General features: G+C 43.6%; 1 protein-coding gene across 1 annotated transcript in view; it reads right to left on the reverse strand.

Annotated features, from left to right (window-relative positions):
* Positions 1-25,580, reverse strand: part of LOC111160767 — a 618,405-nt gene that overhangs the window by 208,788 nt on the left and 384,037 nt on the right. The window contains 2 exon segments of the mRNA XM_022524110.1: positions 5,430-5,471; positions 5,705-6,303. Coding sequence (XP_022379818.1) covers positions 5,430-5,471; positions 5,705-6,303 — 641 coding nt within the window.

Raw genomic sequence — 25,580 nt, forward strand, 5'->3', positions numbered from 1 at the left:
GACTTCCGACCGACAGACCACTCCAGATGTGTCTAGGGTGCACCTTGCTTGGGTCGTGGTTGATATTTTGGACTCTGTTCATTCACTCCACCATCCCTTGACAGAACGACTAAGAACTCCCAACAAAGAAAAGAACCAGAGACGCTGTCTAACAGCTGAGCAGGGTGACCTACCTTGGGCTCACCCCCGGGTCCTGAGACCATGACCTGAGCCAAAGGGGACACTTAACCGACTGAGCCACCAGGCCTCCCTTAAGTCTGAAATCTTGACCAGAAACGCCTTCGCTAACACCCTGCACCCCAAGTTTCTCCGTGTCCGAGCCCCGCAGGGAGGCGTGAACCTGATACACACCTGATACACACCTCTACCATTCCAGCTCCTCCTCACCACGCCCCGCAAGTAGAATCACTCACACGGACACCGACGCAGACAGTCGGGCCCTCGGCCATTAATTTATCTAAACGCTTAAAAACACGGACCCCAGAAGGGCCGATTACTAGAGCCCAGATTTCCCCAGTGACCGAACCAAAACAAATCCCCAAAAAGGCAGTTTACGGGCCTCAGGAGCCTCACTCCGGGGACACCCACCTGACGCTGAACTTCGGTAGACTCCACCTGCCGCTACCAGAGACTGAACTCACTTCCAAATAACCCAGTCCCGGCGCCCCCAGCGGTCGCTAGAGACGCGTCAGGTGTGTCCTCAACCTCGCCGCGCTTAGGCAGCCGCGTTCTGGCCGCGGATGCGGCTCTGTGACATACGTGGCCACCCCCCCGCAGCGATCTGGGCCCAAAAGACGGTAGCGGGGGCTGCGCTCAGGGCCGAAAGAAGACCCTGAAGTCGATTTGGGATATCTCCTTGCCTTCTCCGCCTTCTCGCTGGCTACAGCGCTGTGATGAATAAGTTTGCAGAGGCGGACCCTATCCAAGGCCCGCGTCGCCCTGTGGCTTTTCTGGTTAGCCTTTTGGAACGATGGCGGCTCCCGTGAGCCGTTACGGAGGAGCACCGTGGGGGCGGCCATCTTTGCGGGGATGCGGTTCCGCTGGGTGGGGAAGACCCGGGGAGCTAAGGACAGGAGGACAGGAGGACCCTTCGACCGCCTACGAGGGGTGTGGGAGCCGAGGCGTTAAAGGGATAGCGGTCAGACCATGGACGAAGTACGGGAGAATTCCAGTCCTGGTGAGATTTGAGAATGGGGTGGAGTGGACGTGAGAACGAAAGCGCAGTTCTGTGTTAGGTGGGTCGGAGACCCTAGAAAGGGCTGAGCGAACGGTGGAGGGCGGGGCTGCGGAAATAGATGCCCTGGGGGACCTGTCTAGGGCGCCCCATCCAGTAGGGAAAGGAGATGGGTGAGGCTTCAGATATACGCAAGTGTTTCCCCAAAATACCCGGGCACGGGAGAGTGATCAGATGATCAGACATGCTACTGCTTTGTTTGGCATCATTTCCAAGTAAAATAAACATACTTAAGAAATACTAGCCATTCTTTTATGCAGGCAAAAGAGGTGGGGGCAGTGGAGGGTATAATCCGTACATCTTTTTTTCAAGGTATTTTAGAACTATCTATACAGTTTAAATTTGTCATTCTCCCTGACCTAAAACTTCTAATGGTAAGAATCCTTTAAAATTCTCTTTATAAGGAGTACCTGGGTGGCCCAGTCGGTTGAGCACTGACTGGATTTTGGCTCAGGTCCTGAGCTCAGGGTTGTGAGACTGAGCCCAGTCAGACTCCGCACTCAGCGGGGAGTCGCTTGAGATTCTCGCTGTCCCTCTGCTCCTCTGCCCCATGCACTCTCCCTCACTTGGGCTCTCTAAAATAAGAAATCTTTTTTTAAAAAATCAGGAAACATAGAAATTTTGGGGGTTTTTGTTTTGTTTTGTTTTTGAAGATTTCTATTGTTTGAGAGAGAGCCGGGGGAGGGGTAGAGAGAGAATTTCAAGCAGACTCCCCAGAGAGTAGGAGCTAGAGGCAGGGCTGATCCTAAGAGCCTGAGATACTGACCTGAGCAGAAATCTAGAGTCTGCCACTTCACCAACTGAGCCACCCAGGCAGCCCAAGTAATTTTTGCTTGCGAAAGCAATTTTTAAGAACAGAAGATTCCCAGAAACTGGCAGCGCGTGAGGGGTGGCCATTACCCACCAGAGGGAAAGAGCAGCTGGAACCACCCAAATTGGGATCGGAGCCTTGGAAAAAAGCCAACAAGGCCACCAAAATCAAGGCCTGGGGAAAAAGCCACCAAAGTCAAGGCCAACAAGGCCAAAAAAGGCCACCAAAATCAAGGCCAACAAACCTGGAGGCAATGAGAAAGGCAGCACCTGAATCCATCCAGTTATACTGTGAGGGTGGTGGTGGGCAGTAATTCAGTTTTTAGGGTAAAGAGTGCTGAAAATTAGTTGTTCGTCAGGCCGGTGTCCTAGACTCCGCCTCAGAGATTCTGGTTTAGGACGCATGGGGTGTGACCTGGGAGTTGGCATTCTTTTAAGTTTCTCAGAGGATCTGGGACAAGAAGCCTGTCATAATCACTAGAAATAATTGTAAACTGTTCTGTGATTACAAATATTAGCATGGGTGATTCCCCTCACTACTTCTGTCTTGGCTCAAATCCAGAAAAGCCCATGGGCGTGTGGGTGGCGGGCAGAGAAGAGCCCGTCCTGTTGCAACCTACACATTACTGTCAATCAATATCACTAGGCTTTTTCTTCACAGTATTTATCGCTTCCTAAGATTAGGTAATCCACTGTCTCCCCCTCACTAGACTGTAAGGTCCGTAAAGGCTGTGCTGTTGCCCGTTTTGTTCAGTAATGTTTCCTCAGCGAGCTTCAGAATGTATCTGAAGGAACGGATACCAATAACCGGGCATTTCCTATTGAATGCTGAGACAGGCACAGGACAGGAAGTTTCTTTTCCTTTGAGAGAACTGTTTGTAACTCAGGTAGGTGGATAACTATGTGGTATTTATGAGATTGAGGGAAAATATTCAGTAGGAGAGGCCAAGAGCTCCACTCCCAGAAGAGGGAGAAGGAATCGTAAGGAGAAAGCACATGTCTCAAGTCAGCAGCGACCAGTGCAGCTGGAATCCTTTTGATTCGGTGGCAGCTCTCAAGGGTGATGGTTCCGGGGACAAATATGAAGGTTCTTCTCCATGATATCCCTTAAGGACCCCATCTCCCATTTCCTAGATTCTCCAGTCTTAGAAACAAAGACTCTTGTCCTCTTTTTTATTCTGAGACCTCTTTTTCATATTCTTGCCTGGTTTATATTCAGTTACTGAGTCTCTAATCACACAGGATTTGGAAGGAGACGTCTGTATTCTTTAGAACTGCTTTCGAATGACTTACTGCTTCCTTCAGTGACAAAACATTCTGACCAGTCCATTGGCTAATTTATTTACTTTCCAGACCAACATATTTGCCCTCATTTTTCTGTGCTTGGTAACATAAAGCCATGCAAACCAATACGCTCCAAGATAACTTTCTGGAGATGATGACAGATTTCTCTCAGTCTATGCTTTTCAGCCACATAGTGAAGCTACAAAATTTGCCTCACTGTGCTGTCCAAAGGAGTAGCCACTAGTCACAGATGCTACTGAGCACTTGAAATTTGGTTTCGTGCAACTGAGGAACTGATTTTTTATTTTGTTTTTAAAACTTTAAAATTTAAATAGCAAAAACAAAATGTCAAGGAATGTTTAACCTACTTCAGAAGATATGGACATTAAAAAAAAAAACAAACTTACTTATATCCTAGGGTGCTTTAAAATCCATTGAGTCCTTGCCCTCCACTGAAGTAATACACCCTTTGAACAAGAAATTATCATAATCCCTAGAACCAAACAGTGTCACCCCTTATCTGTGGCTTCACTTTCAGGGGTTACCTGAGGTCAAAGGTGGTCTGGAAGCAGATGGTCCTCCTGACAGCAGCAGTGGCCTAACCCTAAGTCACAAATCCTCCTGACAGCAGCACTGACCTAACCCTGGGTCACAAGTCCTCCAGATTACTTCGTATCGCACGGGCCTTTTATCATCTCACATAATCACAGAAGGGCAAGTACAGGACAGTAAAATGTTTTGAGAGAGACCACATTCACATAACTTTTATTACAGGGTATTGTTATACTTGTTCTATTATATTACTGGTTTTGGTGTTAATTCTTACTATGATTAATTTATAAATTCGACTTCACCAGAGGTGTGCCTGTATAAGAAAAAACATACTGTACATAGGATAGGGTTCAGTGCTTGCCTAGCTTCAGGCATCCACTGGGGGGGTCTTAGAACATATACCCCACACATAAGAGGGGACTTCCGTACTCCATTATCTTATCTGGACTGTTTGTGTCCCCTCCCCCAAATTCATATATTGAATCCTAATCCCAGATATGATGGTACTAAGAAGTGGGCCCTTGAGAGGTGATTAGGTCCTGATGGTAGAACACACGCGAATGGGATTAGTGCCCTGGTAGGACATCCCGGAGAATGGCTCTCCCCTTCCCCTGGGTGAGGACACAGTGAGATGACTGCCTTCCCTGAGCCTGGAAGCAGACCTTCAGCAGACACCAAATCTCCCACCACCTTTATCTTCGACCTTGCAGCTTCCAAAACAGAAATAACTTTTTTCTTTCATTATTTATTCAAGACTTCTCGTGTGTAATTTAGAACATTCTGAAACTTTCATTATGTAAGAACTCTGCACTTATTTTTCTTTTAAATAAATTTCTTTTTATAAGCCATCCAGGCTACAGTATGCTCTTACAGCCACCAGAATGAACCAAGACGGTATCTGTTTCACGTAGAATAGATATTTACATCCTCTTTCTAGATTAGCTGGTGTAAATGTACCACTTAAAGATAATCCGGGTAGCTCAGTGCTCTCTCCCAGGAGACCATGGCCTTTTTCTGTTTTGGTCACCGCTGAATCCTCACCTCCTCAAACAGGACCCAGTACAAAGGGAGTATTTAACAAATACTCGGTAAATGAATGAACTGACTCATTCTAAGGCTGCTGTTCCATAAGTGCCTCTGTAGAAAATAACCTTCTAAGAGTTCACAGCAGACATCCCAGTTTCCAATTACTCGTTCCCCTTGGCCTGCAGAAACTGAATTGATATACACATGCCCCATATCCCGCCCACCCAAGGTTAGCCCTGATTGAACTTATTTCCTCCACTTACTGAACTCGATATTCCTTCATTCCTTTGACAGACACATACAGCAACTGAGGCGTATGTATTTGGGTTGACATCAGATTATGCCTCTGTTTCAAGGCATATTTTTAACAGGATGAGCTCAAACTTTCCCACCCTCAGGATTCATAACGGTTCCTCGCAGTATATACTTTTCAGCCATAATATGACCTAGAAATTTTTGCTCAACCCTTCTCTGCTTTCTCCTACTGGTTTTCTGTGACATAAAATAAGACATAATTGACCACGGAAGGCACGACCACATTCACTGCATTCATGAGGTTTCTGTCCTGTGCAAATCCTCTGTTGTCTCCTGAGGGCGCACATCTGGCTGCAGGCTGTCCCACTATGACCACATTCCTATTTGCTAAGAGCCCACTGATGTTTAGTGACGTCTGACAAGCCACAGAAGGCACCTGCACAGTCACGGTATTGACAAGGTCTTTCCCCTGCGTGGCACCACCGGTCTGTGATAAGCTGTGATTCCCTGAGGGAGGATTTTCCACTTTGACTGAGTCTCCACATTTCTCTCTTGTGTGTATTCTCTTATGTTTAACAAGGCAAGACATGTAGGCAAAAGCTTTCCCACACTCACTGCAGATATAGGGTCTCTCACCCGTGTGAGTTCTTTGATGGACGATGAGCTTTTGCTTTGTGGTAAAGGCTTTCCCACATTCACTGCATTCAAAGGGTTTCTCTCCCGTGTGGATTCTTTGATGTTTAATGAGACCTGACTTCTGGGAACAGGATTTTCCACATTCACTGCACACAAAGGGAGTCTTTCCTGTGTGAAATCTTTGATGTGCTATCAGGCATGTCTTCTGGATGAAGCCTTTCCCACACTCGCTGCATATGTAAGGTTTCTCTCCAGTATGGATGCGCTGATGTACAATGAGATTTCCCTTCTGGATGAAGCCTTTCCCACATTCACTGCATATGTAGGGTTTCTCTCCTGTGTGTGTTTTCTGATGTATATTGAGCCGTGATTTCTTCAGGAAGGCTTTGCCACATTCAGAGCATTCATAAGGTTTTTCTCCTGTATGTGTTCTCTGGTGTTCAGTGAGCATGAACTTTCTGGAGAACGCCTTCCCACACAGACTACACCTGTGTGGTTTCTCTCCTGTATGAATGATCTGGTGATCAGTGAGCCAGGACTTCTTGATGAAGGCTTTCCCACATTCACTGCATACATGAGGCTTGTCTGTTTTTTGTGTTTTCTGATGCTTGATGAATTGGGACTTAGTACTGATGAGTTTCCTGCTTTCACGGAATTTAGTTCTAGGATGAAATTGTTCATTGTTAGCATGTAGAAGGGATTTCCCATCTCCAGTAAGATCTGCAGGGTTCTTTATTTCACAATTTCTGCTCTGGTGAAGTAAAGTTAAGTTTGGTTTTGTAATTTTTCCATGTAAGTCATACATATCAGGATTTTGCCTTAACACAAAACGAGCTGTGCTCTGACGAACATTACTTTCAAATGTTCCCTCTTTGTGCCATCGTTCTACGCTATTCTCCATGATTTCAGTTTGTAAGTGCTCTGGCAAATAGTCGTCAAGTTTCCAGATTCCTAGAAAGGAAAAGAATAAGGAATTCATTTATCATCTTGATTTGGACAAAAGACAACTAAAAGACTCCCTAGATTTCATATGTCTATTTAGTGATGACTCTACAAAATTAGTATTGATACATGTTTGATGTTCCTTGCACATCTGATAAAACAATAATATAAATAACCCAAAAGATAGTGTAAAAACAAGGTTGGATCGTTCACAATAAATAAATACAGATTTGACTGATTTCTAAACGAGGCCTTGCAAAACACGCAGCGCCTATGAAATAAATACACACAATTTCCTAGGAACAGCAGACCACAGGTTGGAGGGCCACCTCATCCAAACTGGCCAGAGACAGACTCAGTCACGTCACAAATCTACTGAGGACTACTGTGTGCAGGACACGGTACTCATGCTGGGGACACACTCAGAGTCCTCATGTTCAGGGGCCTACGCTGCAGTTTGGTTAAAGGACACAGGAAGCTGCACACTGTGAAAACTGGTATGAAGGAGCAATGGGGATGGAGAGAGATGCAGGAAATCAGGTGACACTGTGGAGGAAGACAGGCCTCCCTGGAGGATTCGCTGTCACCGTCTGCCTTGGGGAGCAACAATAATGATGCGCGCTGGGCTCCAAACAACATGTAACCTACAACATCCAAAAGGGAACTCCTGATCTCCCATCCCGAATCTCCTCCTCCACATAGCCCCTCTGGCACAGTGAATGGCACCTCTACTCTTCCCTCTAACCAGGACAGGACTCAGCACCGCCTGTCATCTGTGTCTCACTCACACATAGTTTCTCCCTCCGCGATCAGTCCCGCCTGCCCTCTTCATAATCATAACCGAAACTGGACCAACACCAGTGCCTCGCACCTTCGTGGAAGCCAGTCACTTTCTTGTTCCACAGCAGCAGCCTCCTGCTTGGCTTTCCTGTTCCTGCCCAGCCAGCTCCTGTCAGCTTTCTAGACAACAGCCAAGGTGATCCTTCCGAATGTAAATTATATCGAGTCAAGCCTCCACTGCTCGAAACTCCCTAATGTTTTCTCATCTCATGAGGAATAAAATCAAGGTCTTACCATGTCCCTGAAAGGCTCTTATGCGACCTGCTATCCCAACCCCCAGCCACCACCCCGTTGACCTTCTCTCCAGTCTTGCTCTGTCTACTCTTCCTAAATTCTGCAGACCACACTCCTGCCTCAGGAGCTTTCCAGCTTTCCAGTTTTACTGTGGAACGTTCCTTACCCAGGGAGCCTACTCCCATCCCTCATCTACCTGCTCAAATGTACCTTAACAAGGATTTCCCATACCTCAAATCACGGGCAAGGCCAAGCACTCATTGTTCAGTCACGCTGTTTTAATGTCCCTAACACCTGTTTTCACGCCCAGAGCCTTACCTTCCACCTCCATCCATTCCTTCCCCTCACAAAGGCCATATTAATGTTGAATCTCACCTGTCCTCTGTAATGACTACATCCAGAACGTGACCAACATTTCCCCTCCACCCATGCTGAAGCCAGCCGATCTGCCATCATGTGGTGCAACAGCCGCCTACATGGCCCCTCTGCCCACCACACTCTACTGCTTGTATAACAACCAGAGGGATTCTCTGGAAACAGAATTAGTTCGTGTCATCCCAGTACTCAAGAACTGCTCATGTTTTCTCATCTTATTAGAAACAAAATCATGATTCCTTGAAATGGATTACTTGAATGATCTTACTCTCCCTTCCCCCTGCTGTTACAGCCTCTTTGACCTTATTTCCATCATGTTCCCGACAGCACAGTCCACTCTGCCCACACAGCTCCTTGATGTTTCTCAAACACATTCCTGCTTTGGGCTTTTAAGTTTGCTCTGCTCTCTGCTTGGAACACTCCCCATCCAGCAGCCTGCTAATTTCCCTCACCTCCTGGCCCTAAGGCACCTTGTAAGTTCCATTCCTAAAGAGGAGACCAAGCCCCTACTGTTCTGTTATAACGACTAAATTTTTATCACAGTAATTTTAACCCTCTGGACATATTATTTATTTGTTTATTTTGATTAATTTTTTAAACCTCTTAGAATGAAAGCTCTTGGTGTATTGTATGCATGTCCACTGGATCCTCAAGCATACAGTGCTATCACAAATGATTTTTAAAGGAATGAAGGAAGGAAGCAATCACATGTACAGAACACAGTTTTGAGAGTGTAAGAGAGATGACAAAACTCTGTATTTGTGTAAGCAAGATAATACATTATGAAGAACACAATTTCATGTCCTATGACCAGGTAACATGGTTAACTGGGACTTCATGTCAGCAGAATATGATGGAAAAAAATAAAAGTTTCAGAGAAATGAACACAACAGTTTAACACCTACAAAGAACGAGAAGAAAATTCAAAATTAGTAAATACATAGAGGAATTAAAGGAGGCCTGAGTTATGATCTGGCTTAGGTTAGAATGGAGACTGGAAGATGCTAAAATATCTTTTAAGCTCAAATTCATGAACAAGAGACTCCTTTAAAGATGAGAGCTCTGCATATAGGGAACATCTGAGGTAATGTCTGGATGGCCTGGATGTAAGATGCACAGGAGTATAGAAAACCTAAGCTTATAGGGGTTTTCTGGGAGGGAAGATGATGAGAGTTCCTTGCGCTTATTGGAAACTTGGGAGAGTTGCCAAGGGGTGAGTGAATGATACAGAACTGAAGTCTGGAGGATCACTTTCAGGATATGTCAGTTTGAGAGTCTCCTGCAGGGAACAGAAGAAGCTTAGCTTATTAGAATAGAGAAAGTTTGAGGTGCTTAGCTGGTTCAGTTAGAGAAGCATGCGACTCCTGATCTCAGGCTGTGAGTGGGAGTCTCACACTGAGTATAGAGATTGCTTAATTAAATAAAGCTTAATTAAATAAATAAAGCTTTAAAAAAGAAAGAATAAGAGAGAGAGAGAAACAAAGACAGAGAGGAAGGAAGGAAGGGAAAGAAAGAAAGAAAAGTTTGAAAGTTAGGAGACCAGATGAGAAAATGGAAAACAGAACCTTTGGAGGACCTCAAAGTGAGGACAAGGGCCCAGTGAAGACCAGTTTACTTTGGGGACACAGCATCCAGGATTTAGAGGAGGTCAGGAAGGAAAATCAACATTGCCAGTGGGACAGAAAGGTGCAGCAGTTAGAAGACAGTGAGGAATTCAAAGTTTTCTGTTTGGGGAGGGGCCTCTGGGCAGTGGTCGTTTATGGCAAGGAAGGTAGAAGGGTATGAAGAAAGGAAAGATAAAAAAAAAAGAAGAAGGGAAAGATCTGTGAATCCTAAGAAAAAGAAAACTATGCAAATAAGAAAAAATTAAGATGTACAGAAAATAAAAATGGAAGAGATCCCTGAATAGGTAAAACATACATTTTTCTCTAAATTCCTATGAAGAAAAAGAGGTCACACATCAGGAGAGAGATGCATGAAGGCACTGCCTACCTCTCACAGCTGTGCCTCTTATCTGACCAATCAGAGTATGATTTCCACAGCCTGCCCCCTCCTGACCCCCTCCAGGTTCTCGACTCACCTGAAAGGGTACGACAGGGGATGTCATCTTCTCCTGTCCATGTTGGTTCTCCTGGATCCAACTTGGAGAGCGCATCTGGTTTGCCAGTGTGAAAACCTGTTCATGGGAATGACAGAAGATAAAAGACTAAGCTCCAGGCTTGGGGTCTGGGAAGACCACCGAATGTTACAGTTAAGGACAAAACAATTTTCACATCATAGAGGAAAACCTTTCTGCACTATGCATCTCCTTTACTGTTGATACTCTTCTACAGTACTTCTGACATCTGATATGGGAGGTTTTCGCACACTGAAGAATTCCGTGACACCAAGGGACACTGACTGGGTGTCCAACAATTTAGTTCTGACATTCTCCACCTCGTGATGGCTTCAGATCCACAGGTTAGGGGTTCACGTCCACAACACTGCACACCACCACCCCCCCCACTTCCCTGAGACTTCCCCAGTCACAAGTCCAAATTATTTCCCGGGCTTCTAATAGAATATGTATGCATCAGAGGTTCCCATGACCCCTTTTCAGATTCAGTTAATTTGCTGGAGCAACTCACAGAACTCAGGAAGTTTCCTTATCACATTGCTGGTTTGCTATAAACTCAGGCACAGCCCCGTGTAAGAGGTACGCAGTACCAGGTATGTGGGAAGGGGTGGGGGGCTTCCATGCCCTCTCTGAGCACTTTCCCCCCCACCTCCTTTTGTTCACCAATTCAAAAGGTCTCAAAAAACTGTCCTTTTGGGTTTTTATGGAGACATTATTAAGTAGACATGATTAATTAAATCATTAGACTTTGGTGACTGATTCAAACTCCAACTCTTCTCTCCTCCCCAGAGGTGCGATGGAACTCAGAGTTCCAACCCTGTCATGGTGATTGGTTCCCTTGGCAACCAGACTCCGTCCTTCAGTTAAACAACTGCTTTCCAAAAATCACCTCATTAACATAAACTCGAATGTGGTTGAAAGGGTCTTGTTACTTAAGTAACAAAAGACACCCATTTTATTATCCTCTTATAACTTAGGAAATTACAACTGTTACAGGAGCTCTGTGCCAAAATTTGGGATGAAGACCAAAAATACATTTGTTTCACATACATGTATGTGCGATACATATATAGGTCATTGTAAATCACACATATGTACAAAGTAATGGCTTGCACTCAGGAGAAGGGAGAATATACCCCTGTGTCTGGAGCCAGGGAGGGGACTAAGAATCTCACATCAGAGCAACACAGACACCACAGAGCTTTAAGAAGCTGAGAAAGGAAAGGTCACTGATGGGGACCCTCCAAGTGACACTGGGGAGCTGTCCTCACCCACTGACACCAGGTTCCTATAGTTCTCCAACATCACGTCCTGGTACAGGTCCTTCTGGGCAGGGGCCAGCAGCTGCCACTCGTCCCAGGTGAAGTCCACGGCCACATCATCAAATGTCAGGGATTCCTGTAATAACAGTGTTCTCTAATGAAGTGACGTCCTTTTGATGATAGAGAAGAAACGTTAAAATTTGTCTGCTTATTTCCACGCTAGAGACTGTATCTATCTAGTGGGGGTGGGTATTTTGAAACATTGTGGAAGAAGCAGATGCCTAATTAAATATTCTGTAATTGTGCACAGTCATCCATCCATTCATCCAATGAGAAGTTGCTATAACATGTAAAAGTTCAATCTTCTTCTTAACCTAGAAACACCATCCATATGTATATGATAAGCAGAAGAAATATGTATGCTTTTCAGATTAATGCAGCTGATTTTTTATAGGCCTCTACAATTCTATTAAGGAAAGGAAAGGAAAGAATAAAACAAACCAAAAGTCACCTGGACCTGGATCATTTTTTCTGGCCTCTGAAACAGCTGGCAGTGGGAAAACTCGGCTTTGTGTCTCCTGGATCTACTTCTAGTTTCTCTTTCCGAAATCTCAGTCTCGGTCAGGTGTGCCCCCATAAAGACTGACACTACATCTTGTAACTTCTTCCTCCTTCACATGATCCTTTTGCTCCTGGGGCATCAGGACCTGTGGGCTGAGGAGACAAGGGAGTCTGAGGGGCGCATTTCCTCTGGTCCAGACCCTCTCACAGCTCCTGAACACACGGCACTGCTAAGCGTCCCTTTATTTGCTGGCCCAGAAGATTTCTTTCTTCTGACCAATAAAGCCCGAGGTTCTAAATGCACGAAGTTTTCCTTCATTCTGTGACATGTAAGTTGGGTGAGTGTGACACTGAAGAGGAAAATGAGATCTACCCCAGCACCATGCCTCAGGAGAAAGGGAATCTCACACAAATCACTTTTATAAAACAGAGCACACAGAAGGAGACTATCGGGGCACTGTTTTCCTTTAAACCATGTGTGTTCAGGTACCTCTCCAGAGCTTTTATACAGTCGGTGAGTAGAAGCACTTCTTTCAAGCACACTGGTGTGAAAACCAGTGTACTGGGCAAATCAGAGGCACCGTCTTGCAAGTTAAGTATTATTACTTCATAATATCTCAAAAAGTTTTAAATAGATAAAGACATAAGTACAGAATATTGTAAATAAATTGGAGAGTGGTAAATGAAGTTGAAGTGTTCTCAGATCCTGTCTCACTGGAGAAGAGTGTAAAAGTACTAATTAATAAAAAGACTGTGAAAAAGGAAGGCTCCATGCTGTATATTATCTCTAGTGTCATGATGAAAACTAACAATTGTCTTAATGTATGTAATTTTTGTGCTAACAGAAGGGGGAATATAATTACAAATTCATCCAAAACAAGGCAAAAAAAGGGGGGGAACTAAGAACAAGTGGGGTACTACAGCTCACTTGGATGACTATTCTTAAACAAAACATGCTAAGAATTATATGAAGTATAAATAAAAGAAGGATTTCAGTAAATTAAACACAAATGTCTCAAAATAGTCTGCATTAAAATATAAAATTTAACAATATGCTATTATAGGTTACATGTCTGAAACAATGGCATGGAAAATTCAAGAACAAAAGATTAGAAAAAGATACACCATGGGAAGAGTAACCATATATCATCTGGTATAACTATATTCTCAGACAAAATGGACCAAAAAGTCCAAATATCACTACAGAGAAAGAGAACACTCACTGGTTAAGAGATTCAACTCACCACATTATAAAAATTTGCAATTTCTATCCACTTAACAATATAGCCTTGAAATATATACAGCAAAAGTGGACCAAAAAATAAGAACAAACCAATCATTCCAATAGAAGACTTCAACACACCTCTCCCAGTAACTGACGGAACAAACAGCCCATCAACAAACAAAACAAAATCTATCAACGGCACTCTTTTGATGAACACCAAAAATATCTGATAAGTAGAAAGAAATACTGAAATTTTAAGACTTAAATAAATAGTAAGACATTGACTATGACAATGACCCAGAAAACCAAGCATTTTAAAGATGCCATGTCTCTGGGGCACCTGGGTGACTCAGTCAGTTAAGCCTCTGCCTTCAGCTCAGGTCATGATCTCAGGGTCCTGAGCCAAAGTCAGACACTTAACCGACTGAGCCACCCAGACACCCCTAAGGTTGTCTTTTTAAAAAATGATGCAGGGACAATGAGATGTCCGTTCTGGGGTTGAGGGGACAAGGAGATGGCTAAACCCCACCCCACATCATACACAAAAATCACTGTAGAGGACAGCTATCAATTAATGAAAGATGCAAATTTTTAAAAAAGATTTTATTTATTTGACAGAAAGAGACACAGCAAGAGAGGGGAACACAAGCAGGGGGGATGGGAGAGGGAGAAGCAGGCTTCCCACCAAGCAGGGAGCCCAGGACCCTGGTATCATGACCTGAGCCAAAGGTAGACGTTTAACGACTGAGCCACCCAGGCGCCCCTCAAATCAATATATTTTTAAGAATATAGGAAAATCTGGGCGCCTGGGTGGCTCAGTGGTTAAAGCCTCTGCCTTCGGCTCAGGTCATGATCCCAGAGTCCTGGGATCGAGTCCCGCATCGGGCTCTCTGCTCAGCGGGGAGCCTGCCTCCTCCTCTCTCTCTCTCTCTCTCTGCCTGCCTCTCTGCCTACTTGTGATCTGTCTGTGAAATAAACAAATAAAAATCTTAAAAAAAAAAGAATGTAGGAAAATCTCTCAACAATATTAGGGTATGGAAAGATATTTAAAGAGACTACATAAACTATAGTATAAAGCAAATGATATTCTACTGGGAGAACTATAAATGGTACAACTGCTCTGTAAAATATTCTGGCATTGCCTGTTTTCGTTGAAGTTAAACACACCCTGAGACACAGCAATTTCACTCTGAGATACACATCTAAGCTACACCACCCTTCACACCGAAATAAGGGCACACGTGAACCAGAAAACAGACAAGAATTTTCACAGCAGCATTCTTCCTAACAATCCAAACTGCAAACAATACGTTTAATTAATAGTAGGAAAACCTGCCATATACTCAAAATATGTAATGCTGTGTAGAAACTACAACTACTACACAATTTGAAGCTAAGAATGATTGTCCCTACATCATTTCCACGTTTTTAAAGACTGTACTACAAAAACAAAGAAGCGTATGTGACAAACTTCTTACGGTAGCAACTCCTAAAATATTTATGGTGTATTCACAGAATATGCCTGATTCTTGTTGCAGAGCAAACACAGATACATCTATTTGCAACAACATGAATCATTCTTAAAAGTACTGAGCAAAAGCAGCCTCACATTTAAAGATGCATGAAGTATAATTACACTGACACAGAAAGATACAACTAAATAAAATATGATTATTGACTTTTATATGACTTTTTAATATCACTTTTTATTATATGACTTTTTAATATGATAAAACTATACGGGGCGCCTGGGTGGCTCAGTGGGTTAAGCCTCTGCCTTCGGCTCAGGTCATGATCTCAGGGTCCTGGGATCGAGCCCCGCATCGGGCTCTCTGCTCGGCATGGAGCCTGCTTCCTCCTCTCTCTCTCTGCCTGCCTCTCTGCCTACTTGTGATCTCTGTCTGTCAAATAAAAAAATAAAATCTTTAAAAAAAAAACTATATAAAGAAAAGCCTTAAAGGGCTTGATACTCACAGCGGGATGATAATTACCTCTGGGTGTGAGAATGCAATATAGTTAGGAGGAGACTCATAGCGCACCACTGGACGCTGGCAGCATTCTGTTTCCTGACATGGGCAGTGATAGCTTTATATAAATATACATTACTTTTTTACAGATCAACTGGTAGATCTTTTAAACAAATAAATAGAAGTACTCAACAACACCAAAAGCCTGTTCTTTAAAAATACCAATAAAACATACCCGTTTGTAGTGAAACGGATAACTCAGGTAAAATAGACTATTTTTTTTTTTGTCTTGAAAAATACTATGAATATTTTTCGGTCGTAAGTTTGAAATCCTGGATAACTTCATAAATTTTATTGTCTAACCCTCCCGGAAACATGTTAACTGCAGACAATATAGCAGATGAATTTTATGGGTAAGCAACTGGACACATAGGTATGTCCACTACCACCTGATTGCTGAGTAGACCCAATACACTGAGATAAGAATAAATTATAAACATTGTTAACTGGAATGAAAATTAAGGTTATACTCAGACAATATCATCGTGGACATGGAAAAAGAGATTCATGGAATTGCTTATATAAAAGAGAAAAGGCTCCCCCAGAAACCACTAAACAGATTTTCACATATTTGGCTAGAAATGCACTATATAATATACTAAGCTCATTTCACAGAAATCCAGTCATTAGCAATGGGAACTGGAAGCACCATGACTGAATAAGACCAACCAGGACTTACTAATAAACCGAGATGTGGGTCACCTTGCAAGAAGGACGGATACTAAACAAAATGGACATTCTTTCAGCAAAGAGTAAAGTGTGAATGTATGTCGGGAAAGGAAGCAACAGTGTTCGCCGCTGTTAGGTATTAAGAGGTGAGTGCAGGTGTTGACAAACATTTTCTGCAAGGGGATGAATATTACACATTTTCAACTTTAAGATCCCTGGCACAAGGACTCAATTCTTCCTTTTCCGCGGGAAAGCAGCCATTGACGGCTCCTAACAGACAGAGGAGAGGGGTGGTGGGTGAATCCCTCTGTCTGAAGTTAGTCAACCTCTGAACAAAAGACTTTTAAAAACAAATAAAAAACAGAGCGTTTCGAACTACTCTTCGGAGCTCTGCAGCCTTCTGTTCCAGCAGCCAAGGTTGGAACCTCAATCGAAACTCCAGCTCCGGGACCTTGGCGTCCAAAGCCGCGGTCCTCACATGCATCTCTGTGTACCAGACACTCATTACACACCCGCTTACTAATCCGAAACCCAGGCCAGACACCCCGATGTTACGAGCATCCACCCGGGCCCCAACATTACTGAGCCCCAAATTAAACCCCCAACTGGAACCAGACACTGCGATCACCGTAAATGAGCCGCATCGCCTGCACCACCGACAAGCGGACGGATCTGCAGAACCCCAACCTCTCGACAGCCCGGACACAGGTTGAGCTCTACAGACCCTGAGCCGACTTACTGACCCCAAAAGTACCCTAACCACGGACAGGTGAGTCACAGACTCCCAGCTCGTTCCTCTCAAATGCCTCCACTTTCGTGCTCGGCCCAATCGATCCCCGCCAATAATTCCACGGGCTCACCCTACTCCACTTCTACCCTGGGGACGTCACGTCATTCTGTGAGAAACAAACCTCCTAACGGGACAAAAATAGAAAACAAAGACGAGAGAATCTTCAAGGAATAAAAACACACACTGACCCGATTTTCTCCGGAACAAAAAAGAGAGTCTAAACGTAACACTTCCGCGAACTGCTTCTACTCCTCGGAACGTCGCCCAAACTGCTTGTCAGCCTATGGCGGCCGAGGAGGACCTGAAGCCTTAGAAGAACGGCGAACAACTGCTTGGCGTTAGTTCCAGGAAGCCAATATGTCCGCGCCCGCTCGTTGCGGCTGTGGGGGCGGCCATGTTGGGACGCCTGAAGTACACCAAAGGGACGGGTTTGCGGCCGCAAGCCGGGCTTGGCGAGGTCCTGAAAAGCCATTCATACCTCGTCCTCAACTTTGGCTGGGGCGGGAAATGGGTAGATTCCTAGAGACTCAAGCTCTTGGAGGCAAAAATGGTGTGGGCTAAATCGTGTTCGCGGGCTGGACAGGAAGTAACAAGGTCGGGGTGTATATTATCCACTTTGTATTTTTTTAAAAGGAAGTTAAAAAAAAGAAGTTTCAAAACAGTCAGTGGAATTTCAGGTGTGGATACCGCAGCAGAGAAGGACCTTTTGGAGAGAAAAAGTAATACATCCGGGGGTGCCTGGGTGGCTCAGTGGGTTGGAGCCTCTGGCTTCGGCTGGGGTCATGGTCCCTGGGTCCTGGGATCAAGCCCCGCATCAGGCTCTCTGCTCAGCATGGAGCCTGCTTCCTCCTCTCTCTCTGCCTGCCTCTCTGACTACTTGTGATCTCTATCTGTCAAATAAATAAAATCTTAAAAAAAAAAAAAAGGAAAAAAAGGTAATATATCCGGTAAACGGACACCCGCGGAAAGCTTTTGGTGAAAAATTGGTTGCAGGAAGCGGTTTTTAAGAACAGAAAGATTTTGGACAACTAGAACAGTGTCGTTGCGGGACTGTTGATCACAGCAGTCAGGAAAGAATTCTTGAGAGGTTCTGTGGTGCAACTTAGTAAGTTTATTTAAGTAGCTCGGGAACTGGACCCCTCCGCGGGAAGAAGTGCACTTTTGCTGTATGAGACTATTGGTTATATGCTTAGTGCTCAAGGACGAGGGGACATGCCAGGAGTGTTAGATCACTAATGTTTTCTTTAAATTTCTACTCCTAAAACCATTTGCAAGATTTCGCTGGTTTGTCTTTCAGTTTGATATTAACTATGGGTGAGATTTACAGGCAGTCACGAGGCCCTGTAAGAATGTAGCAACCAGCACATATTTGATTTTTTTTTTAAGATTTTATTTATTTATTTATTTGACAGACAGAGATCCCAAGTAGGCTGAGAGGCAGGCAGAGAGAGGGGGAAGCAGGCTCCCCGTGGAGCAGAGAGCCCGATGTGGGGCTCGATCCCAGGACCCTGGGATCCTGGGACCCTGGGACCACAACCCCAGCAGAAGGCAGAGGCTTTAACCCACTGAGCTACCCAGGCACCCCCATACTTGATTCTTACTGAAACGGTGGAGGTCAGCCTTCTGGGCTACAGGTGAATTGCCGCTTCCAGTCGGCGAACAAGAGAAGAATTAGGCACAAACAAGTCAGCTGCAAGAGATTGGGAGCAGGGGACAACCGTCGAAAAGACTGCTGCCCCGAGCAACTCCACAGTCTCGCTTTTATTAGATAGAAACAGTAACCATCAGAAGAGTCGATGAAGGTCAAACGTTAGTCATATGCCTTGTAGATAAACAAGAAGGAGGGCAAAATATGTCTGGACAAGCAGTATAAAGTTTATAGTTGAACAAGCACATTCAAAGGACTTATCTAAGTAGCCACAGGTGCTCTCCAGAGGGAAAGGAGAGATAACGGAAAAATGAAGCAGGCCTGAGCGAGCAAGGCGGGCATCCCCAGCTGCTCGGCTTCAAGGCCGTCTGTATCGTCCTCTCCCCCAGAGGCCTGTTGCAGTATCTGTTTTTCTTAAGGCTGTATCTAAATGTGCTTCGTAACTAGTAAAATTTCCCGGGGGTTATATTTTAAGTAATACATTGTTCTGAGGGGCAGTTGCAGTGAATGATTTTGTGCTTCTTTCCCTCGTGGGTATGAGACTGGCCATCACCAACTAAAGGAAAGAGCACCTGAGAGGAACCTACATTGGGGCTGGGATTGGGGCCTCAGGGAAAGGCCACTAAAGTGAGGCGAACAAGGGTCTGGATCCAATGAGAAAGGTACAACCACAACTGACAGCCCAAAAATATTAAGGTCAACAGCTTTTCTCCCAAAGTACCAAGATGATTCAAAAGGATTAGTTTTTTCAACAAACAATGCTGGGATAATTGTATTTCTATTTGCAGAAAAATAAATTAGGAACTTTAACCCTAACCGTATACAAAAATTAACTAAAGATATTTCCCAGACCTAAATGTAAGGGTTAACAGTATGAAATTTAGAAAGGCAAACTGGAGATAATGTTCATAAATCAAATAAGTTAGCCATAAGTTCTGAGACAAGACAGTAATGGATGAGCCATAAAAGAAAAAGTATTAAGTTGGACATAGTTAAAATACTATATACATATATATATATAATACAAAATAAATACAAACAAAATACAAAAAAAAATTGTATTTCAGATATCTGGCTGGTTCAGTCTGTAGAGCATGTGACTCTCTTGATCTCGTAGTCAGGAGTTCAGGCCCTACACTGGGCATGGAGCCTACTTAATAATAGGGGCGCCTGGGTGGCTCAGTGGGTTAAAGCCTCTGCCTTCGGCTCAGGTCATGGACTCAGGGTCCTGGGATTGAGCTCCGCATCAGGCTCTCTGCTCAGTGGGGAGCCTGCTTCCTCCTCTCTCTCTGCCTGCCTCTCTGACTACTTGTGCTCTGTCTGTCAAATAAATAAATAAAAATCTTTTAAAAATAATAATAAATAAAAATTACAAATAAATAAATAAAAATTAAAATTAAAACATCTGTACTTTTTTTTCTTTTAAACATTTGCACTTTCTTTTTTTTTTAAACATTTTATTTATTTATTTGAGAGAGAGAGAGACAGTGAGAGAGAGCATGAGCGAGGAGAAGGTCAGAGGGAGAAGCAGACTCCCCGTGGAGCTGGGAGCCTGATGCAGGACTCGATCCCGGGACTCCAGGATCATGACCAGAGCTGAAGGCAGTTGCTTAACCAACTGAGCCTCCCGGGCGCCCAACATTTGCACTTTCTAAGCACAGTTTTTAAGAAGTGAAAAGTAGAGCCAGAAATTAGGAGAAAATATTTCCACATTATGCATCTCATAAAGGACTTGTATTCAGAATATATAAAGAAGTGTCAGGATGTCTGGGTGGCTCAGTATGTTAAGCCTCTGCCTTCAGCTCAGGCTGTGATCTCAGGGTCCTGGGATTGAGTCCGGCATCAGGTTCCTTGCTCATCAAGGAGCCTGCTTCTCGCTCTACCTGCTATTACCCCTGCTTGTGCACTCTGTCGGACAAAATATTTTTTAAAAATTGTCATATGGATAAGGAAGATGTGGTCCATATACACTATGAAGTATTATGCCTCCATCAGAAAGGATGAATCCCCAACTTTTGTAGCAACATGGACGGGACTGGAAGAGATTATGCTGGTGGAGTAAGTCAAGCAGAGAGAGTCAATTATCATACGGTTTCACTTATTTGTGGAGCTTAACAAATGGCATGGAGGACAAGGGGAGTTACAGAGGAGAAGGGAGCTGGGGGAAATCGGAAGGGGAGGTGAACCAGGAGAGACTATGGACTCTGAAAAACAATCTGAGGGGTTTGAAGCGGCGGGGGGTGGGAGGTTGGGGAACCAGGTGGTGGGTATCGGAGAGGGCACGGACTGCATGGAGCACTGGGTGTGGTGCAAAAACAAGGAATACTGTTACGCTGAAAATAAAAAAATAAAAAATTGTCAAAATTTTTGACAAATAACAATAATGACAATAACAAAACAACCACCCAGTTACTTTTGGTGATCATGAAAATTTCTAAAAATTGGATTGTGGTGATGGTGGCACAAGTCTCTAAACTTAGTAAATGTCATTGAGTTGTACACTCACTAATGGTAAATATTATATGTACATTTTGACAATAAACCTGTTGAAATGAATTGCTGTACCATACTACAAAATGTATAGGGTATGATTTTTTTTTAAAAACACCACATAGAATTGAAATATATAAACTACCTAGGCATAAAAGTAAATGGCGATATCTGGAACATATAAGAAAAAAGTTACAACAAATCTTGCAGTAAGAATGTGAGAATTTGAGGGGCGCCTGGGTGGCTCAGTGGGTTGGGCCTCTGCCTTCAGCTCAGGTCATGATCCCAGGGTCCTGGGATCAAGCCCTGCATCAGGCTCTCTGGGAGTCTGCTTCCCCCTCTCTCTCTGCCTGCCTTTCTGTCTACTTGTGATCTTTCTCTCTCTCAAATAAATAAATAAAATTTTTAAAAAAGAATGTGAGAATTTGAATAAAGAGGACCAAAATAGAAACTGAACATAATTGAAGAATTTGTTCTTCAAGTATACCTTACTTTAATGCATACATCTTATGTGACTCTAGTTACCATCCTCCAAATTCACCTATATTATTACAGCTGTTTAATAATAATATCATATATAGATATGCATAAACATTTTATAATATGGAACTATGTTTTCAATGAGATATTGTGATAAATTTAGGTTACACCTATTTTTCCCAGTTGGACTAAGATATAATTGACATAGGTTATATCTATTTTTAATAAACTTTTTGTTTTCGAAAAGCTTAGATTTACATAAAAGTCACAAAATACTACAAAGAGTTCACATATGCTTTATTCAACTTCCTCTTGTGTGACCACTCTATATAATTATGGTACATTTGTCAAATTAAGAAAACAACATTGTATAAATGGAATATTATGGAGCCATCAAAAATGAAATCTTGGCATTTGCAATGATGTAGATGGAACTAGAGGGTATTATGCTAAGTGAAATAAGTCGGTAAGAGAAAGACAATTATCATGTGATCTCACTGATATGAGGGATTTGAGAAACAAGACAGAGGATCATAGGGGAAGGGAGGGAAAAATGAAACAAGACAAAACCAGAGAGGGACAAACCATAAGAGACTCTTAATCTCAGGAAACAAACTGAGGGTTGCTGGAGTGGAGGAGGGTGGGAGGGATGGGGTGGCTGGGTGATGGACACTGGGCAGGGTATGTGCTATGGTGAGTGCTGTGTAAGATTGATGAATCACAGACCTGTACCCCTGAAACAAATAATACATTATATGTTAATTTTAAAAATTGTGTAATACTCAATTATATTACAGATTTTATTCATATTTCACAAGTTTTCCCACTACTATCTTTTTTCTGCCCAAAAATACAATAATGCATTCAGAAATCATGTTTGCTTGATTTTCTCATATAAAATGTATAATAAGAAAACTGTTAAAAATGGGCAAAGAGGGGCGCCTGGGTGGCTCAGTGGATTAAGCCGCTGCCTTCGGCTCAGGTCATGATCTCAGTGTCCTGGGATCAAGCCCCGCATCAGGCTCTCTGCTCAGCGGGGAGCCTGCTTCTCTCTCTCTCTCTCTGCCTGACTCTCTGCCTACTTGTGATCTCTCTCTCTGTCAAATAAATAAATAAGATCTTTAAAAAAAAATGGGCAAAGACCTTGAACAGGTGCTTGATCAAAGACAAACAGATGGCAAACAAGCATATGAAAAGATGATCAACGTCATTCAGTATTAGGAAATCACAAATTAAAACCGCTGTGTGGTACAAGGACTCAGATATTGGAATCGCCAAAATCCAAAAAATTTTGAGTAGAAAATGCTGCTGATAAGGGAGAGCAACAGGAATTTTTGATATTTTCTAGAGACAATACAAAAGCATACAGGAGTGTTAGAAGCTAGGCAGAGTCTTGAAAGTAGATGACCCCAATTTTTTGAAACGTGATCTAAAAAATCTCTTTTAACAAAATAGCTCTCACTGAGGAGGAGCATTTAGGACAATGGTTGCTTTTACTTGTGTCAAACCTGAGAGGAAATATCAGAGTAAATTTGGTCGTAAGTTAAAAATCCTCTCTTTAGTCATGGACACACCACTTGATCATGGTGCACTACTCCCATTTCTGTGGGGACAGTGGGAAGAGTGGATGTAGGAGACAAATTTTTCTTCACATTTTTGTAGGAACCTTGAGAAGCGACTCGAAAGACTGAAAGGAAATGTTTCCATCTGAAGGTTGAGCCTCAAAACACCCACTAGCCCAGGGCTATGGGTCTCAAAACTCCCAGACTCCAATGCTCCCAAACACAGACAAACCCTGCACTCCCCAAACACACTGACCTCAAATTCAACCTCAAGTTCACCCCAGGAGCTCTGGTCCATGGAAACTCCCGCCATAGGGGACCCCTGGGTGACATCCCTAAGGTAGCCTAGAGGCAGTGATCATGGGTCCACACCTGCCACCTAGTTTTCAATCACTGAGCCTGAGTTAACACACAGGCCCCAGGCCCCTGACCATCGTCCTTTATCATCAGTCTCTGAAGACTACGCCTTAACTCACGCTGGCATTCCTTGGTGACTGGCCCCAAATAAAACCCCAAATATGGCAAATGTCCCCACACGTGTTCCTGCTTCACTGGCTAGGCCCCTCACTCGGGACCCACACCCAGTCAGACGCACCAGACCCCCAGCCTGTGAGGGCTCCCTGGAGGGTGACCGCGACCGAGTGCGGTGCTCTCCGTGCTCTCCGCACACTCTCCACCAGCGCTGGGGACGTGGAGGGCTGTGTTCACCTACCTGGAAATTCACCTGCCATTGGGGTTTTACGGAGGCATCCTCGGGTAGAATTGATCAGTTATTAATTCAATTTACCTCTCTCTTTTCTGAAGGATTGGGGGTGGGGAGGGAAGGGGAGAGGAACAAGGCTGGAAGTTCTAAGCTTCTGACTATGGCTTCGTCTCTCTCTCTGGGGACCTGTCCCAATCCAGAAGCCATACTGGAGCCCACCCAGTGCTGCCTCATTAGAATAAAAAATGCCCCTTCGGACTCTCTGCTCAGCAGGGAGCCTGCTTCCCCCTCTTTCTCTGCCTGCCTCTCTGCCTACTTGTGATCTCTGTCAAATCACTAAATAGGGCGCCTGGGTGGCTCAGTGGGTTGGGCCGCTGCCTTCGGCTCAGGTCATGATCCCAGGTCCTGGGTTCGAGCCCCGCATCGGGCTTTCTGCTCGGCAGGGAGCCTGCTTCCTCCTCTCTCTCTGCCTGCCTCTCTGCCTGCTTGTGATTTCTCTCTGTCAAATAAATAAATAAAATCTTTAAAAAAAAAATCACTAAATAAAATCTTAAAAAAAAAAAATGCCCCTAGTGCACTCCTCACTTAGTAATTTACAAGGATTTTAGGAATGTGTGCCAGGAACCAGGGGTAGAGACCAATGTATATATTTTCTATTATCTCACAAGGCCAAAGAGTAAGTGCTAAATGATTCTACTTTCCTCGTAGACTATAATTGACAAACTTACAGAATCTCTGATGCCAGGGGTCAGGGTCACAGAAAATTTGACTATGAAGGAGTAGCATGAAGGGGTTCGTGTTGACAAAACATTCTGTGGTGTTGGTTACACAAACCTACGCATGTGATAAAGTTTCTTAAAACTATATAAAAAAAAGAAAGAAAGAAAGGAAAATGAGTACATGTTACAACTGGTGAAATCAGGGCACCTGGGTGGCTCAGTCGATTAAGTGTCTGCCTTCAGCTCAGGTCATGATCCCAGGGATCAAGTCCCGCATCAGGCTCCCTGCTCAGTGGGCAGTCTGCTTCTCCCTCTACCTTCCCTCCTGCTTGTGCTGTCTTTCTCAAATAAATAAACAAAATCTTAAGAAAAAACAAACACAAAAACCAACTGGTCAGACCCAAGTAAATCCTGTGGTTAAAAGCATTATAATTTCACTTTCCTCTATTTGATAATGAACTCTGGTTATGTAAAATGTTACCTTTGGAAATAGCTGGCTGAAGGACATTTAGGAAATTTCTGAAATATTCCAGTGTTTGTGATTCTAAACTTATTTCAAATTCAAAACTGATGGTACTTATAACTTGGTTAAACACATCCAAATATATTGTTATAACAATACTATGAAATTAACATATTGCTTCATTTTGAAATACTTCAAGTATTCTGTAATAACAAACTTGGAACTAAAGAAATTCTAAAGTTAGTTATATAATGACACAGGCATAGAACACTCCTGCACTGTACATATTAAAATTTAATTCATGGTGAGAGTAACGGCCACTATTTAAAATTTATAAAATCAATGACAAGGCAATCAAATATAGCTTAAGTGTCCTGTTCTGGATGCTTGTGAGGCGTGTTATCCATTATGTTTAGATGTGACAGAATGCTCTCATTCATCATTTCCCCAAGGCTTCAAGGCTTCTTTCCTCTAAGTTGTCTGCTATTTTGCTGAAGTCCACCACATTCAATGTGTTCCTAAGTTATTTCTGTATGGATTTCCTGGCAAAATATTACTTCAAGCCCTACCGTATTCATTGCCATAGGAAGTACTTGTCTAGTGTGAACTGACATCTATTGAGGTCTTACTTCCGGGCAAAGGTTTTCCCACAGTTACATTTCTGCCAACTGGAAATA

This window comes from Enhydra lutris, unplaced genomic scaffold, assembly GCF_002288905.1.
Source record: "Enhydra lutris kenyoni isolate GAN:26980312 unplaced genomic scaffold, ASM228890v2 scaffoldscaffold77, whole genome shotgun sequence".
Lineage (NCBI taxonomy): Eukaryota > Metazoa > Chordata > Mammalia > Carnivora > Mustelidae > Enhydra > Enhydra lutris.